At 44.4% G+C, this 18,195-nt stretch overlaps 2 protein-coding genes across 2 annotated transcripts in view; one reads left to right on the top strand and one right to left on the bottom strand.

Moving 5' to 3' along the window:
• The window catches only part of LOC134611849 (ABC-type organic anion transporter ABCA8-like), a 224,764-nt gene that overhangs the window by 164,009 nt on the left and 42,560 nt on the right, over window positions 1–18,195 (bottom strand). The window lies entirely within an intron of this gene.
• LOC134610425 (protein SCO1 homolog, mitochondrial) lies at window positions 10,936–17,668 on the top strand. The gene is made up of 7 exons (XM_063453386.1): window positions 10,936–11,059; window positions 12,046–12,135; window positions 12,657–12,747; window positions 14,754–14,951; window positions 15,104–15,196; window positions 15,570–15,685; window positions 17,047–17,668. The coding sequence occupies exons 1-7, from the start codon at window positions 10,979–10,981 to the stop codon at window positions 17,179–17,181; spliced, it is 804 nt and encodes a 267-aa protein (XP_063309456.1). The 5' UTR covers window positions 10,936–10,978; the 3' UTR covers window positions 17,182–17,668.

Below are 18,195 nucleotides of genomic sequence, written 5' to 3'. Positions count from 1 at the left end.
CAATAAAACCAATCTGGCAAACTTCAATGTGTATGAGCTAAAAATAGAGCGTGCTATATTTGACCCTGTAACTTTCCAAAACATCATAAAACTTGTACTTGGGGGGTACTGCTGTACTCGTGAGACATCACGGACTACAAAAATGTGTATTTCATTGCAGTGAAAGCTAACAGTATTATGACATTTACAGTTAAAATGCTGTGCAGAACAAAAAAAAAAAAAATTTTATTTCTCACAATTTTATTCATATTAAATTCTGCTTCAAATATGAATATTTGATGTGAAATAAAAGCCATGTTTCTCCTGAACAAAATTATATATATATAATAAGTGTGGGAGCAGTTAATATGAAAGAGGTAAATTATGGTTGAACAGACACAGTCATATTCCAGGTTTTATTTTGATTTGATCAGAACGTGTACAATTGGCTCCATCCGTAAGGGGTTAACGTAGTAACTAAGCTATGCGAGAGGCCAATAGACTCTGCAAAATATATTACCCTTTGCACTGGTGCCCTCTAGCTACACACTGTGGGAATTGCAAGATCAAATATTGTTTTTTTGTTTTATATGGTTCACTCAAATGGCTTTTATATACACAACATATTTTCTGTACATTACTTTCAAAATCTCTGTACGATAAAGGGATGAATTAAAAACAGAAACATCAGTACATCAGGGAATTCAAACATTTCCCTTTTCATGTATTTTGGCCTGACATTAGCAATTCCTTTGCCAAAGCTCCACATTTCTTTGTTTGGCAATTTAGAACAGTGTATGTTTATACAATACATTTCATGCATGCGCAAGCAATACAATTTGACTCATGTACATTACTCCTGAATGTTCGACACTTTAGACAATAAAAACACTGCCTTTTTAAAAGTCTTTATTTATAAGACATGTCAAAAATGGTACAATGACAATATGTGACCAAAGGCAAAAATAGACTTGGCAAGACGAGATTCAAATTGTGACCATTTTTTAATGAAGACATTATCAGCAGCAGAAAATTAAAAAGAGAAAGTTAGAAGGAAAGATAAGAGATAGTGGAGAGAAAATAAGTACCCACCAGCTGCAATTAGGTGGAGAGAGGAGTCGTCCTTGTGAATGGCCCATAATTAAAAAAAAGAATACTCTAACCAGGAGTCCCAAGTCTTATGAAAAGACAGAATGGAGCTGCGAGCCATGGCTGTGAGCCTTTCCATTAAATAATTGTTGGCAACCTTGACATTTACCTTCCTGACTGCAGTGAGGCTGCTAGAGTAAGTTTGTTTTAACTTTTGTGAGTGAGATGGAAAGCTCTCAATAGGATAAAATTCCAATACCGTCCGAGGGTTTACATCAAACGGTCTATGAAAAACCGTAGTTAAGTAAACTCTCTAATATCCTTTCAGTACGAGGCCATCCTAGGTCAAGTATACCACACTTATAAATAAGACCCATAGTCTCCGACGGAAACCCGTAGAGGTTCTGCCCATTCTGTATAAATGCCACGGGTTGGTATACCACCTAAAAATGATTTGATACATTTGTTCCTTAGAAGCTATGCAAACAAACCTTTGCAGTGGCCTCCCATATGTCTTCCCAAGAGGTACATTCCAACACCTCTCCAAGGTTCAACTCCCACTGACGTACATATCAGAAGGCACTCCACACAGCAGAATGAGAACACATGTAAGTGTAAGTAAGGGAAATCAGGCCTTTCTGATAGGAATGTCGTAAACACAAGCTTTCAAACACAGCCTTTTCTAAACTTCGTTAAACTACTTCTATTCCTCAACTCTCCAACTCACTGTACAATATAGCCACATAAGCAGGAGGCTATGGGATAGCTTCAGAATACCTTGATAATGTAGGATACAACCTCTCTTATATACGGTTGCTTGGAATACCATAGAGATCCTGATTGGGCCTCCCATTTTCTTGAGGAGGTCCCTGGACTGTACTGTTTTTGTGAATATCCTTTTTAAGCTTTTCCACTTTAGGCGCTGCAGTTGTTTGTGTTGTTTGTGTTATGGATATTTATTTAACAACATAATCGACTTGAATGCGTGACGTCATCACGCACAGGAGTGATGTAAGACAGAACAGCCTCGAAGTCACTAGTGATTATAAAAACGATCCAAACCCCTACAGCAAAAATGCTTTAGCAGTTATTATCTTTCTTACTCTAGAAAATAGCCAGTTAAATTTAAGAGATATCATCACATTTTTAAATTAACATCCCCCGCTGTAAATTGGGCAGGTGAGAAGGTAGGCTTTCAGAACACTTCGTTCAATAGCACAAACAGTAAAGCAACATGACTCACAGAGAAGCATTGGGTTCAATGCTTCTCTAACCGTGTTATTCACTCTCGTGAGAAATGTTTTAGAAATTGAAAGTGAATAAAAAAATGTATAGACCAAAATAGCCGATCCAGAAAACACTGTGTTCAGTTTAGCTATTTTTGGCAATTCTCATGTTAGTGAATAAGCCTGTATGGGAAGCAGCACCAGCATAGCCCAGTAATTGTCATGCATGCGCCCCCTATGAGAAATACTGGACTGGCCAGGAGATGATCACTAACATGCAGACCTTCTCTCCTCTGGATCAGAGGTAAGTAGCCAATATTTATTTATAATGTTAAAGTATTTATTTCATAGTTATACATCTATAACTATAATTGACACCAGATTTAGTATTCAAGCTAGGAATTATCCTTGCAGCACTAGTAGTTGGGAGCCATTTCAAGCACCCTTTAAAACAGGTGTGTCTAAAACGTAACCTTCCAACACAGCTGGGAGGCCTACGTTTTCATTGCCTCAGCTTTAAAAAACTACCTTGTAACAGTATATCATAAATTCTCTGTGTAGATCAGGGGTAGTCAACCTTTTTCTACCTACCGCCCACTAATGCATCTTTCTTGATGGAAAAATTTCCTTACCGCCCACCAGTTTTTGCGCAAGTGCGGAATATTTTTTAGAAAGGAGGGTGTTTTTAAAAATAAAATAAATGTATGTACATTTATCTTTTTATTTCTACTTTATCCATGTTTATAATGTTTTTTTTAACTTTATAAAGTTTAATGAGAAAACAATAAAGTAAATTGAAATTACCTTTACTAGTGATTAATGAGGTCCTTGAGGTTGATGCTGCGAGACTAAATATTATCTGGTTCGATTTTCGTAAGGTGGATGGGGGGGCTGTAAGGTGGGTAGGTGTTCTGTAAGCTGGGTAGGTGTTCTGTAAGCTGGGTAGGGGTTCTGTATGGTGGGTAGGGGTTCTGTATGGTGGGTAGGGGTTCTGTATGGTGGGTAGGGGTTCTGTATGGTGGGTAGGGGGACTGTATGGTGGGTAGGGGGACTGTATGGTGGGTAGGGGGACTGTATGGTGGGTAGGGGGACTGTATGGTGGGTAGGGGGACTGTGAGGTGGGTAGGGGGCCGTATAGTGGGTAGAGGGGCTGTGAAGTGGGTAGGGGGACTGTGAGGTGGGTAGGGGGACTGTGAGGTGGGTAGGGGGACTGTGAGGTGGGTAGGGGGCTGCATGGTGGATAGGTGGACTGTGAGGTGGGTAGGGGGACTGTGAGGTGGGTAGGGGGACTGTGAGGTGGGTAGGGGGACTGTGAGGTGGGTAGGGGGACTGTGAGGTGGGTAGGGGGACTGTGAGGTGGGTAGGGGGACTGTGAGGTGGATAGGGGGACTGTGAGGTGGATAGGGGGACTGTGAGGTGGATAGGGGGACTGTGAGGTGGATAGGGGGACTGTGAGGTGGATAGGGGGACTGTGAGGTGGATAGGGGGACTGTGAGGTGGATAGGGGGACTGTGAGGTGGATAGGGGGACTGTGAGGTGGATTGGGGGACTGTGAGGTGGATGGGGGACTGTGAGGTGGATGGGGGACTGTGAGGTGGATGGGGGACTGTGAGGTGAATAGGGGGGCAGTATAGTGCGTAGGGGAGCTGTGAGGTGGGTAGGGGGGCTCTATTGTGGGTAGGGGGGCTCTATTGTGGGTAGGGGGGCTCTATTGTGGGTAGGGGGGCTCTATTGTGGGTAGGGGGGCTCTATTGTGGGTAGGGGGCTCTATTGTGGGTAGGGGGGCTCTATTGTGGGTAGGGGGGCTCTATTGTGGGTAGGGGGGCTCTATAGTGGGTAGGGGGGCTCTATAGTGGGTAGGGGGGCTGTGAGGTGGGTAGGGGGGCTGTGAGGTGGGTAGGGGGGCTGTGAGGTGGGTAGGGGGGCTGTGAGGTGGGTAGGGGGCTCTATAGCTGGTAGGGGGCAGTATAGTGGGTAGGGGAGCTGTGAGGTGGGTAGGGGGGCAGTATAGTGGGTAGGGGAGCTGTATAGTGGGTAGGGGGACTGTGAGGTGAATAGGGGGGCTGTATAGTGGGTAGGGGAACTGTGAGGTGGGTAGGGGGCAGTATAGTGGTAGGGGAGCTGTGAGGTGAGTAGGGGGCAGTATAGTAGGTAGGGGAGCTGTGAGGTGGGTAGGGGGGCTCTATAGTGGGTAGGGGGCTGTAAGGGGGGTAGGGAGGCTCTATAGTGGGTAGGGGGCTGTGAGGTGGGTAGGGGGGCTGCATAGTGGGTAGGGGGGATGTGAGGTGGGTAGGGGGGCTGTGAGGTGGGTAGGGGGGCTGTGAGGTGGGTAGGGGGGCTGTGAGGTGGGGAGGGGGGCTGTGAGGTGGGGAGGGGGGCTGTGAGGTGGGGAGGGGGGCTGTGAGGTGGGGAGGGGGCAGTATAGTGGGTAGGGGAGCTGTGAGGTGGGTAGGGGAGCTGTGAGGTGGGTAGGGGGCAGTATAGTGGGTAGGGTAGCTGTGAGGTGGGTAGGGGGGCTCTATAGTGGGTAGGGGGCTGTAAGGGGGGGTAGGGAGGCTCTATAGTGGGTAGGGGGCTGTGAGGTGGGTAGGGGGGCTGTGAGGTGGGTAGGGGCCTGTGAGGTGGGTAGGGGTCTGTGAGGTGGGTAGGGGCCTGTGAGGTGGGTAGGGGCCTGTGAGGTGGGTAGGGGGGCTGTGAGGTGGGTAGGGGGGCTCTATAGCTGGTAGGGGGGCAGTATAGTGGGTAGGGGAGCTGTGAGGTGGGTAGGGGGGCAGTATAGTGGGTAGGGGAGCTGTATAGTGGGTAGGGGGACTGTGAGGTGAATAGGGGGGCTGTATAGTGGGTAGGGGAACTGTGAGGTGGGTAGGGGGGCTCTATAGTGAGTAGGGGGCTGTAAGGGGGGTAGGGAGGCTCTATAGTGGGTAGGGGCTGTGAGGTGGGTAGGGGGGCTGCATAGTGGGTAGGGGGCCTGTGAGGTGGGTAGGGGGCCTGTGAGGTGGGTAGGGGGGCTGTGAGGTGGGTAGGGGGGCTGTGAGGTGGGGAGGGGGGCTGTGAGGTGGGGAGGGGGGCTGTGAGGTGGGTAGGGGGGCTGTGAGGTGGGTAGAGGGGCTGTGAGGTATGTAGGGGGGCATTATAGTGGGTAGGGGCATTATAGTGAGTAGGGGGTCAGTATAGTGGGTAGGGGGCTGTTAGGTGGGTAGTGGGGCATTATAGTGGGTAGGGGGGCATTATAGTGAGTAGGGGCATTATAGTGAGTAGGGGCATTATAGTGAGTAGGGGGCATTATAGTGAGTAGGGGGTCAGTATAGTGAGTAGGGGGTCAGTATAGTGGGTAGGGGGTCAGTATAGTGGGTAGGGGGCTGTTAGGTGGGTAGTGGGGCATTATAGTGGGTAGTGGGGCATTATAGTGGGTAGTGGGGCATTATAGTGGGTAGTGGGGCATTATAGTGGGTAGGGGGCATTATAGTGGGTAGGGGTCAGTATAGTGGGTAGGGGGGCTGTATAGTGGGTAGGGGCAGTGAGGTGGGTAGGGGCAGTGAGGTGGGTAGGGGGGCAGTATAGTGGGTAGGGGGCTGTGAGGTGGATAGTGGGCTGTGAGGTGGATAGTGGGCTGTGAGGTAGGTAGAGGGACTGTCTGTGAGGTGGGGGCGTTTGAATGGTGGGTAGGGGGCTGAAAAAGGTAAATACCTTTCAGGGTCCTCTTAGTATGGTGGGCAGCTTCCCAGTAACGTGTGGGGGTGGAGCTTGAGGGCAGGAGGCAGAGCTTCTGTTTGGGGGCGGGGCATGCGACCGGAATGATTTTAGAGTGTGCAGGGAGACTGAGAGGTCTCCCTGCAGCTGCTGGCAGCCACACCAGCCCCCAGCTCCTCCCTCCTTCCTCCCCTCGGACTGACAGGCTGGCACAGTCTGAGGGGAGGATTAATCAGAATGATTAGGTCTGTCAGCCCAGCCCCAGCCCCACCAGCCCAGCCACCCACTCTCTCAAACAGAGGATTTAGCCGCCGAAATCCCTACCGCCCACCTGGAATCCTGAAACGCCCACTAGTGGGCGGTAGGGACCAGGTTGACGACCCATGGTGTAGATAATAGTCTGTAGTAATGTAGTGGTTCCAATGCAGGTCATAGCAGAAATATCCATTTAAAAATATGTATTTAAGGCTTACTCCAAGCATCACAAACACTACAGCCTGCTGTAGCACTTATAATACTAGGAGAACTCTGGGCTTATTCCCTAGTAATGGGGCAAAGTGTTTACAACAAATGGTTTGCCCTCTTACCTGGGTCTAATCTGAAGCAGAATGGATGACAAGCCTATCCTGCCTGGTATTCATTGTCTGCTCACCACTCTCGGCAATGAATGGAATTCTGTGCATAGAAAGTTGCACAGAATTGACATTAGCCACTCCAGGCTGACCGATGACACCATAGTGACGATGCCGTCAGCAGAAGTGTTAATCTCTCTGTTTGTACGGAGATCTATAGCAAAGCACTGCAGGACAATTAACCCCCACAGCACTGAGGGAAAACAAAAAAAAACTGGATCTCCCTGAAGCAGGAGACCCTAATTAAATGAATAATGAGGGGGACCTAATGTCCCTCCAGGTCCCCACCCATGAGCGTCGGGTTGGGACCACAAATAATAAAGTGACTAGGGGTCCCCAAGCCCCTAGTCACTCCATCTCCCCCCAATAAAAATACCCTACCTACACCCCTCATTAGGACCCCCCAATTATTTATTTAATTAAGGTCCCGCTGGTCATGGGTGGGGACCGGGAGGGGACATTAGGTCCCCTTCTTTATTTAATTAAGGTCCCCACCCGCCAGTCATAGGTGTGGACCTGGGGGGGGGACACATTAGGTTCCCCCCTTTATTTAATTAGGGTCGCCACCCACCGCTCATGGGTGGAGACCTGGGGTGACATTAGGTGTCATCGCTGCTTTATTTAATTAGGGTTCCTACCCGCCGTTCATGGGTGGGGACCCTTTTATTTAATTAATTATGGCCCCCACCCGCAGGTTACACTATGTCCCCACCATTTTTGTTATTTGGGTTCCCCACCATGAGGGAACGACTGGTCATCTTTCGGGGGTTCTCGCACGAACACCGACAAAGGCTCCCCCTGGCTGTTAGCATACAAATGTTCCCCCTGTTCGGTAGTCTATGTCTTCCGAACGCCGTTCTCATAGTGGTTTGGGAAGTTGGATGGGCAGCGGTTTCAGTTTAACAAGTGTTTGCGGGGTCGTCTAGCCGAAAACATTTCCTTGCTGTCGATGGCCATGTACCACTGCCCGCGTTTGAGAGACAAAATGGCCACCATTTGTTTGCACACGTGCATTCAGTTATACAAACGCCAGCCACACAGGGGAAACACTGACCAACGCGGCGGGACATCAGTGTGGGTTCAGGTAAGTAACAGAAAGGTTTTTAACCCTTTCTGAGCTGCAGGTGGGGGCATGTGAGCGATGGGGGTACTATTGGGTACTACAATGCTTGGAGTACAATTTTGTATTCCAATGCCAGCTGATTTGGCTCACGTTGAATATTATATTTCATTATAAATAATCAGGGTTATTCACTTAAGTGAGAATTCAAGCTGTAACTGGTTTCCAATTAGAAATGTTTAATAATAAAACTGCTAGTTACCTCCTACCGCCGTTAGTAGCTTTTCTGCGATCGTCCTTTCAAACTCCATGTGATGTCACATAGTCAATAGACATGGATCCAATCAAGTGCTTCTCACTTAGACACATGGGAGCTCTCACCGCTACTCGCCAATGAGAATACGCTCATAGACAATCGTTTGAACTGCGTTCTCGAACAGTGAGCTGACCAGCTCGTAGAATAAAGGACAGTTTATTAAAGCGGCACTGTCATGCCGAATCCCGTTTTTTTTTTTAACCCCCCTCCCGCCTCCACTACATCCAATTGACCCCCTAGTCACCCTCAAATGCCCCTAAGCCCCCATATTACCTATTTTTTATTCTTTATTTTCTGCCCCGATCTATATTCAGGGCGCCGCCATCTTTGTGTGGGTAGATGATGTCCCTGTGGGACACGTCATCTGCCCACACTAGATAGCACTGAGATTCCTGCACATGCCCAGTGAAACACCTGGATATGCGAACGGGAATTTCGTCTATTCATTCATTCATCATACAGACGAATGAATGAATAGAAAAATCAGACGAACAAACACTGAGTATCAATGTGTATCAGTGTTCGTTTGTTCGTTCAGTTTATCACAAGGAGGGAGCTACCGGCACGCAGCTCCCTCCTTGTAATATGTAAAAATAGAAACGACAGGGAGCAGTGCTCCCTGCCACTTCCTAAGACCCCCAGATTCCCCTCTAACTCTATGGGGGTCAATATGACCCCCATAATAGCACAAGGGAGATTAAAATCTCCCAAATGCCCCTACTCGCTATACCGCGAGTAGGGGCATGTCTACTAAACAGTGAGCAGCCTGTGGATGCTCACTGTAGAAAAAAAATTACATAAATTACAATAAGGGGGGGCGGACCTATTGTCCTCCCCCCCGTCCCCCACCCCTGAGCGGCGGGTGGGGGCCATGAAGATAATGAGGGGGGGGGAACCTATTGTCCTCCCCCCCGGCCCCCTCCCCTGTGCGGTGGGTGGGGGCCATAATGATAATGAGGGGGGGGGCTACTGTCCTCCCCCCCCTGGCCCCCACCCCTGAGTGGTGGGTGGGAGCCCTAAATAAAGATAGGGGGGAGGGGACCTACTGTCCTCCCACCGGCCCCCACCCCTGAGCGGTGGGTGGGGGCCCTAGATAAGAATGGTGGGGGGGACCTACCATCCTCCCCCCGGCCCCCACCCATGAGCGGTGGGTGGGGGCCCTAAAAAAACAATAAGGGGGGGACCTACTGTCCTCTCCCCCTGGCCCCCACCCCTGAGCAGTGGGTGGGGGCCCTAAATAAAGATAGGGGGTGGGGGACCTACTGTCCTCCCCCGGGCCCCAACCCCTGAGCGGTGGGTGGGGGCCCTAGATAAGAATGGTGAGGGAGGGGAAACCTAAGCGGTGGGGGTGGGGGCCAGGGGGGGAGGACAGTAGGTCCTCCCCTTATTGTTTTTTTAGGGCCCCCACCCACTGCTCAGGGTCCCCCCTCACCATTCTTATCTAGGACCCCCACCCACCACTCAGGGGTTGGGGCCCGGGGGAGGACAGTAGGTCCCTCACCCCCTATCTTTATTTAGGGCCCCCACCCACTGCTCAAGGACAGTAGGTCCCCCCCCCCTTATTGTTTTTTTAGGGCCCCCACCCACCGCTCATGGGTGGGGGCCGGGGGGGAGGATGGTAGGTCCCGCCCCCCACCATTCTTATCTAGGGCCCCCACCCACCGCTCAGGGGTGGGGGCCAGGGGGGGGAGGACAGTCGCCCCACCCCCCCTTATTGTTATTTAGGGGGCCCCCACCAGCCACGGAAGGGGGGGCGGTTATTAGGTTGTTTTTTTGGTTTTGTGTTTTTTACAGTGTTTAATAGACATTTGTGTTTAATAGACATGCCCCTACTCGCGGTATAGCGAGTAGGGGCATATTATTTACTAATACTAAGTCATTTTTACTTAGTGTTAGTAAATGTGGCTGAAATACCAATTTAGGTCTTTCAGCCTTTTAGTAGATAGCTCCCTGATACCGTGGGAATTAGGGAGTTATCTACTAAGCGGCTGCAAGATGCAGCCACAGCAATGAATAGGATCGGAGTTTCATTAATTAGAATGAAATTGCGATACGAACAAAGTGCCGAATTGCGTTCTAAAAGAAACGAACATACTGTTCTCATTCAGTTAGAACGCAATTCGTCAGTTTAGTCTAAAATGACAGGAAGCATCGTGGGAACACAGAGGAAAGGTAAGGATTATGGGAAAATTGCTCTGACCAGCGGAAATGAAGCACACTTTGCTCCTCCGCTGGTCAGAGCCGGTCAAGCGGAGGAATCCTCCATAAGGCAAAGAGTCCCTACTATAGCAGACAGGAAGAAAAGAATAACAGATCCCGAGAGAGGGGGAGAAGATGAAGAGATTGAGGAAAGGTAAGTTCGGCATTACAGTGCCGCTTTAAATTTTTCCATTTTGTTCTATTCTGTCCGTGATATTAAGGGTTTTGTCTTTCTTTGGGATTCTTTTGGCTGATAGATTGCGGACAAACTGCTTTGCCAAATGATAATTAAGGGAACCCTTTTAAAAAAAAAAAAAAAAGACCCCACCCAACGCATTTCTCCTAAAAGGTACCTGTCTAAAAGTGAAACACTAATTTAAGGGGTGCGAGTGGGAGCGTGGCCAGGGGCGAGGCCATTCTGAGACAATTTTAGTGTTTTACTAATAATTTAATAATAATACTAGCTGTATAATCTGTATAATCCTTTATAATCCAGCGGAAAGGGGCTGTGTTATACACTCAGACACACTAACAATATGGATCTCCTAGAAAAGAGGGAGATAGAATGGAACTGAAGGACAGAGGGATTGGGTCCAAAATAAGGACTGTCCCTATTAAATAGGGACCCTTGGTATGTATCTGTAGAAATGCAGCCAGCACATGGTACAGAACAGTAAATGCTTCCCCGCCCACCCTGCTCGGAACCTTAGTAGTGCGTGCTGTGTTTGCGGCGGAAGGCAATGGTAGCGATCAGGAAGCGCTTTGCGTGTCACGGTGGTTGTAAATCATGGCGGCGATGGCTGCTGTGCTCTGTGTGCGGCTGGGAGCTCGGCAGCTGGTATACAGAGCACCTGGGAGCACTGGGCGGGTAAGTGAGAGCCAGGGAGGCATGGCCCCAACCAGGGATAGCCTCCTAATCCTCTTGTGTACAGAGCCTGTCTCCTGGGGTGAGCTGGATGTAGACACATGTTCCAGCTCCCATTCACACAATGCTAATTTCCTTATTGGAGGGTCACCTTGGGCTACCTACCTGCAAGGTGGGTCTGGCACAGCTTATATTGGGGAGGCCAACAAATAATCAGCTGCTGAGCCTTTATAAATCTCATGGTTCTCTATTTATTGAATTTTAAGTACATTTTCCCCATGGACACAAATTATATGCAATTGCACTCCATGAGTTTGGTGACCTATTTTTTTGCTTGTCACACAGTGCATAGTGCAATGCATCATGTTAATCATCTCTTTTTTAAAAACTTTGTTTGTGTTAAATGTATCTCCTCCATTGCACATAGCAACGCCATGCTCCCCCAGTAAACACTTTATGGTGGGCACTTACCTGGGGTCTGAATATGTCTTGTTTCTGTTCTAAAGAAAAGGGTCCTGTAGTAAATTCTGAGACCCGAGTAGGTTTAACCGGTTCATAATGTTTACCTGGATAAGCATAGTCTCTTCACGTAGATAAGCATCACATTAATAGTGCTGCTTTGGCATTGTGAATTAATATTCTACATAAAGAAAGTAAATGCATTAACAAAGCAGGGTTCCTTAAATAATCTGCATTGGTTTCTTAATTTACCTCCGACCTCATGTGTTCTACACAACTACAGAGGAGCTCTTTTCCTTTGCTACACATCATAAATCTGGCAACCATTTTTCCCCGAGACCCTGGGGTCTGAAACCAATAATATGCTGCTATAAATTAATTACACTGTGACTTAGAGATTGTGACAGAGTTTTACATTCATTAGTTCCCAGGAAGATGCATTTTTTGTAGGAAAGTTTGACATGGGCAAGCAAATGCTATATGGCTTTATCGCTGCAGTTATATTTGCTTTGTCCACTTTTTCCCATTAGGTTGTGACAGATAAAACATGGAGCAAGTACGCCAAAAATCTTCGCCTTTTCAGTACAATTCCACCTTCCGCACCAAAAAGAAAGTATGGGGTATGTAACTCTTAAAATAATACATTTACATTTTTCTTTTTAATTAGGATCTTTTTCTTATTTATTGTAATTTTTGTTATTTGTCTTGCTGTTAATTTATGGCTTTAATAAAGCTGTGTAATTTAATGTATTAAGTTCTGATATCTTTCAATCCCCATATATGAAATGATCCTGGTTCCCCCACCATGGGACGCTAGAGGGATCACTCCTGCTTGGGGACCTCCTGAATGTTCGCTTTCTCACCATGATACCTTTTATCGCTCACAGCCTCGGGAGAATCCCAGGGCATTGCAGCTGAGATGATTTTACAGCAGTTGTTGTGTAGTGCTATTGAATAGCAAATGTAAAAGCATTATGTAAAATGTTTGCACACATTACCAATCTGTCGTATATTTGTTCTTATATTTGGTAATGTGATTTTATAATTTTCATTCATTTATTTATCCCCTTATTTAATTCATATTATGCAGTTTTCGGTAAACAGTCTGTATTGTAAGCTCATCCAATCTCTCTCCTAGTAGCCGGTTACATGGAAATCTCTGGTGGTTACTGTCGCGTTGGGAGGGGCTATAATGGGTGGAATGAAATACCTGAAGAAAGTCAAGGAAGAGAGTGAGTCTCAAAGATGTATTTACCCCATTTTAGGGGGACACACCTTATTATTTAGAATTCACATTTATGTTAATACAGGGTGATGCAATGAATCTAGTAGCCAGAATGGGTTTAACCCCAAAATGGATAAGCAGCCTGGTACCAAAAAGAAGAGATGCAAAAAAGCTTTGACAGAGTGAATCCACCACCACAAAATGCACCAGCTGAAACCAGCTTGTTGTTTGTCAGCTCCTATGTTTCCTATATGACTCTGATCTTATGGTGTCTAGACGTGAGAAGTCAATGTTCTCTGTGGCTATTAACTGGCTGCAAAGATGACACCCATTTGAGAATGGACTACTGTAGGACTGAGCAGAAGATTGTTATTCATATGTTGCTATGTTATGCCAACATTGATAGATTTGGAAAATTTCCCTACAATCACAAGTGAATTTGTAGATGATGTTTAAATATTCCAAAGGTTTATAAAAAAAAAAAAACACATTTGTAGATATGCAATGAAAACATGTGCATGCATTTATTGCTGCATTTTATTCATTGGGCTTTTATCTAAAATCGGCTTGGAAAAGCTGCAGAACTCCAGCCCTCCAGTTTGCACGCCACGACTTTGTGTCTGTCCAATCACAGACTGCCCAATACAGCTCAATGAGAATTCTTTGCAAGCCAGGTGCTCTGGGCAATTGCTGCCTCTTTAGTTCAGTTCAAATAAGCTACCCAAACCAGGAAGTAACAGGACTGGTTTTCTCACAAAGGGGGGGGGGGAGAAGGAAAGGTTCATTTATAATTGATTAAATTTCTATTGAAATCTGCAATTTTTATGAAATAAAAATAAAGGTCACACTGTACACATAAAGCATTTAGAAACTGAAGTGCATTTGGCATTTGTCGTTTTCCTTTAACTCCTGCAAGATGCATATTTACATCTATGCAGGTGGTGGTGTATGCATTATTAGACATTTGTAAGTGTTTATTACACAGGTCAGAGGTGAACTATTTCCTTTCCCTCTTTTATTTATTTTTTTTGAGTTGCACTTGTTCTAATTACTGCTTTCTATTTAGTTTTTTTTTATACAGTATTGTTGCCTTTTGCAAAACATTTTTTTTAATTATTTTTTTTTTTATTCTGAGCTCTAACTAGTTTATTTTGATATTTTTGCCGTGCTTGTATTACATTAATGCAAATTAAAAATAGCATAAACCATAGTTCCCTGTCCATAGTGTTAAAACTGCAGTGATTTGCAAAACTCCCTACATCCACAATCTCACCCGTCACTCATAGATGTCCCATGCTTATCCTTGTCTTGCCAAATACTTGTACAGGATCGTGAGCAGTTTCATGCAACTATTAAGAGAGCTGGCAAGTTAAATTATTGACATCAGCTTAAGCAGTAGTTCCAATCATCTTATCTGATAAATCGAACTGCTACATACCCAACAAACCCCTGCTGAGCAGAAATCTCTGCAATACTCTGATGCCAGCATGCTCATGTTGGCGCCTCTGTCCTTTTTGTCAGTCATTCCTCCCTGACCTTCTCTCTCTCTGGTAACATATCCTCTATAGTAGGGGTTCCCAACCCAGTCGTCAAGTACCCCCTACCAGTCCAGGATTTAGGGATTACCCTGTTGTGTCTAAAGTGTTTTTTTTGGTTTTTTTTATTATTTTTCCTTTTTTGTTTTCTAAAAAACACCTTAGACACAACTGGGTAATCCCATAAATCATAGACTGTTAGGGGTACTTAAGGACTGGGTTGGGTACCACTGCTTTATAACATTGAAGTGGTTATTTATACTAGAGTACCATGTTGCCTGACCCCTGCTTTAATGACAAAGTGTTAGAAACAGTTTGATGATATCAATGCCAGTTGCATCCAAATCAAACTGTAGGTTCAGAACTGTGTGTATTGATAGATGTGTATATATATTTCCCTCGTGGATTGTGAAGTTAGAGATGTGCTTTGTTGACAGGGCTCTTGTGAATAGCTGTGCTCTTGTTCTTTCTACTGCAGATATTGAAAAAGAAAGAAATCGTTCCATAGGGAAGCCGTTACTCGGCGGACCTTTTTCTTTAATCGACCACAATGGACAACCTAAAACAGATAAAGATTTTCATGGCCAGTGGGTCCTGCTGTACTTCGGATTCACACATTGTCCAGACATTTGCCCAGAGGAAATTGAAAAGATGATTCTTGTCGTTGATGAGATTGGTAATTCTATATGTATCTGTCGGAGTGGGTGAGACTAATTCCAAATTTGTTCATAGAAAGTAACCTGCATATGAGAGTGGACAAATTAAGTTGAAATAATGCAAAAAATAAAATGCACATTTTACAGTATTTTAAACGTCTATCTTTTACAGATAAGATTCCATCAATCCCTAATCTAACACCTCTTTTCATCACGATTGATCCTGAACGTGACGACAAAGATGCAGTCAGTAGATATATTAAAGGTTGGTAAGGTCACTCTTCCTAATCTGATATTTTCTTAGCTTGCTGTCCTAATTTAATGATTTAGTATTGCCCTGCAGTGATCCTGCACCCACTGTGATTTGTACGGTCTCGTCGATGCTAATTTCACTGATGTGCACTCATTTTGTTCCTTTCCAATTTTCAATCTCACCATGTTTGAATGCATTGTAAATAGATATTTCAGCCTAGATGTGACCTAATTTTTAAAATTCCATCATAAAGTGAATACATCTCAAACTATGCCAAAAAAAAATATACAAAAATATTTTTTTTTTTTTTTTTTTTTTTTTTGCTGGCTCGTGCAAAATTTCTGGTGAATAATGTTAAATATCTTTTTTTTATTTTATTTTATAGAATTCTCTCCCAAATTGATTGGATTAACTGGGTCAGTTGAACAGATCGAGGCAGTGGCAAAAGCATACAGAGTATATTTCAGCCCAGGACCAAAGGACGATGACAATGATTACATTGTAAGTCACGATGCTCACAGCAAATCTTTAAATCTATGATAGTAAGGGAAAAGTGCTAAACGTGGAACAATCATCAGGAACATTCCATTGGTTTCTGTATATTAGGTCTACATAATCAAAAAGATTTCTGAGCATTTTCTCTCAGCTGTATGACTCCTGTAGTGTTTGGCTGCAAGACTCACAGTTTCAAGTCCTATGCCACTAGCCACGCTTTAAAAGTCCCTCACCACAGCAATCCTGGAGGATCCAGGTCACACACACCAGGGTCAATTTTTACTCGCTATTGACGAGCGGCAAGTGGGAATTTTGGGCCCTGTTGTATGAAGATTAGGAAGACATGTGTAGTAAAAGTAGTGGATACATAAAGCAATCTTCTTGTGTACATAGACTGCTGATGTTAAACTGTTTCACAGAATTCTACTTGTGTTCCGGAAGGTTGAAATTGTTCTCAAAGTTACATCAGGGCTAAAATTTTCTATTAGCCGTAAATGAGTGAAAATGTAACACTGGCTTGTAAAACTTTGACCCTTGGTGAATATGCTGTGGATTGCAGACACATGTAACTTTTAAGGCCTGGTTAGTAGTGTAGGACTTTAAGTTTTAACCTCCGATTTACTTAGCAGTAGTATTCATTTATAGTTAATTTTATTTGCCAACTTTTATGGTGCACAATCTCAAGACTTTCTATTTTCCCAGCACCATTTTCACTATTGCACAAAAGACAATATAATAATGTCCCAATAAGCTTTGTTGATATGTTCTTGACAAAATATTTTTTCTATATTTACTTTTATTCAATGCTTAATAAAATGTATATTTGTTGCAATGGTAGTTTTCCCTATTTAAAGTTGCTCCTTTAAATGGCCAAAAAGTCAGATTGTATTTGAAGCCAGAGAATAGGAATTATTTAGATAATCTGTAACAATGTGAAGTGGAACGCATTCAGGAATGAGAAAAATTAGACACGAGTTGTATGTTTGTATGGGAATCTTTGCCTCGTATTGGCAGTGAGAGTTGACATGCAGTGGTTATCGGGGCAGGAGTGGCTGCACACCATCTTACCTTCAGGGACTAAACTGTTCTTTAACCCTTGCGTGGGTCCCCCGCTGCCTGAAAGATCTGCCTCCGATTTTTCTTCCTTTCTTTTCCTCTGTCTGCCGTACACTCCAAAATGGTTTGCCTTGGTAGCCAGTGATAGGCTGAGAGAGACGGGGTGGAAGTGTTCCTCTAAGGGTTTTGGTTATGCGCAGAACATTTTGTTTGTACTGTGAGCAAGATCTCCCACCTTAAACTGAATTAGAATTTTTACAAAGTGGTTGAATTTCAGGAGTCATGACGAGTTTGTTTCTCTTCCTTTGCAGGTGGATCACACAATCATCATGTATCTGATTGGACCAGATGGATCCTTTGTTGATTATTATGGACAAAATAAAAATAACGCAGAGATTTCTGTCTCTATTGGAACCAATATGCGCAAATTCAAACACACGAGTTAGTACGGCCTGCCGACTGTAAAGAGCTTGTACTGCTGGAGCTTGGGGAAAAAATTAAATGAATTTATTATTTTTATAAACAAAACTATTTCCTTTATACTCTCTGAGATTATTTTGTACTTTTGCCATGTGTTTGTTTTGTCATACATTTACCATTTATTTATATAGAAGTGCCTCTGTGCATACTTTATAACATTTAAAGGACTGATGGGGCTTTCTTCTGATACAATCAACGTCATTTACCAAGGTCAGAAATGTCACTGCTGCTTCCAGTTTTTCTATTTTTTTTTTTTACACACATGCTACTTTCTCGGGTAATTTCACAGACCATGTATATCCCATGGGTGTAAATACCCCAGATTTCTATTATGCCACCACTGCGGAGTACAGCAATACCCCCATGTAGACAAGTTATAAAGTCAAATTGCAGATATGTGTTTCAGTTTTCAAATTTCCAATTTTCATGGACTGATTTTCTGGGACCATGTCACAGCTGATATTTCCTCCAATCATGGTCATAATGGTTTGCTAAATATTTAATATGGTGTATTGTCATTTCATTACCAATTTGTTTAAAAAAATTGCATTTTAAATTTTCATTTGTAATATTTGTTTCCATATAAAAGTCAACGTTTCAGCCCCCACATGGAGCTTTCTTGCCCTGATGAAAGCTCCATGTGGGGGCTGAAACGTTGACTTGTATATGGATTAAATAAAAGTAAAATTTTATTTGAAAACTATCACAAAGACCTTGGTGCGCGGTCCTTTCTACTATATTTATATGATTTTGCCAGACTATATATAGCACACCTTGTACCTTACTGCAGATTTATAAAGGAGTATAGGGTGTAAAAGAGAACGTGTCCTTTTAAAATACATTGTGTAATACAAGCTTGTGAACTAAATTCAGGAAGATGAATGTTATAGTTGAACAAAAATGTATTTATTGATCTTGCCTTTAAAGGAACACTCTAACAAGTATTGTGTGTGGGGTTGTTTTTTTTTTTTTTTTTTTTT

This window comes from Pelobates fuscus, chromosome 5 (genome assembly GCF_036172605.1).
Source record: "Pelobates fuscus isolate aPelFus1 chromosome 5, aPelFus1.pri, whole genome shotgun sequence".
Taxonomy (NCBI): Eukaryota; Metazoa; Chordata; class Amphibia; order Anura; family Pelobatidae; genus Pelobates; species Pelobates fuscus.
The sequence above is the reverse complement of the archived record's forward strand: the minus strand, read 5'-3'. Positions and strand labels throughout refer to the sequence as shown.

Coding starts and splice junctions, on each gene's coding strand:
- LOC134610425 (XM_063453386.1), top strand. CDS start 10,979: ATGGCGGCGATGGCTGCTGTGCTCTGTGTGCGGCTGGGAGCTCGGCAG. Junction 12,136..12,656: donor CACCAAAAAGAAAGTATGGG/GTATGTAACTCT, acceptor CTCTCCTAGTAG/CCGGTTACATGGAAATCTCT. Junction 14,952..15,103: donor TCTTGTCGTTGATGAGATTG/GTAATTCTATAT, acceptor TATCTTTTACAG/ATAAGATTCCATCAATCCCT.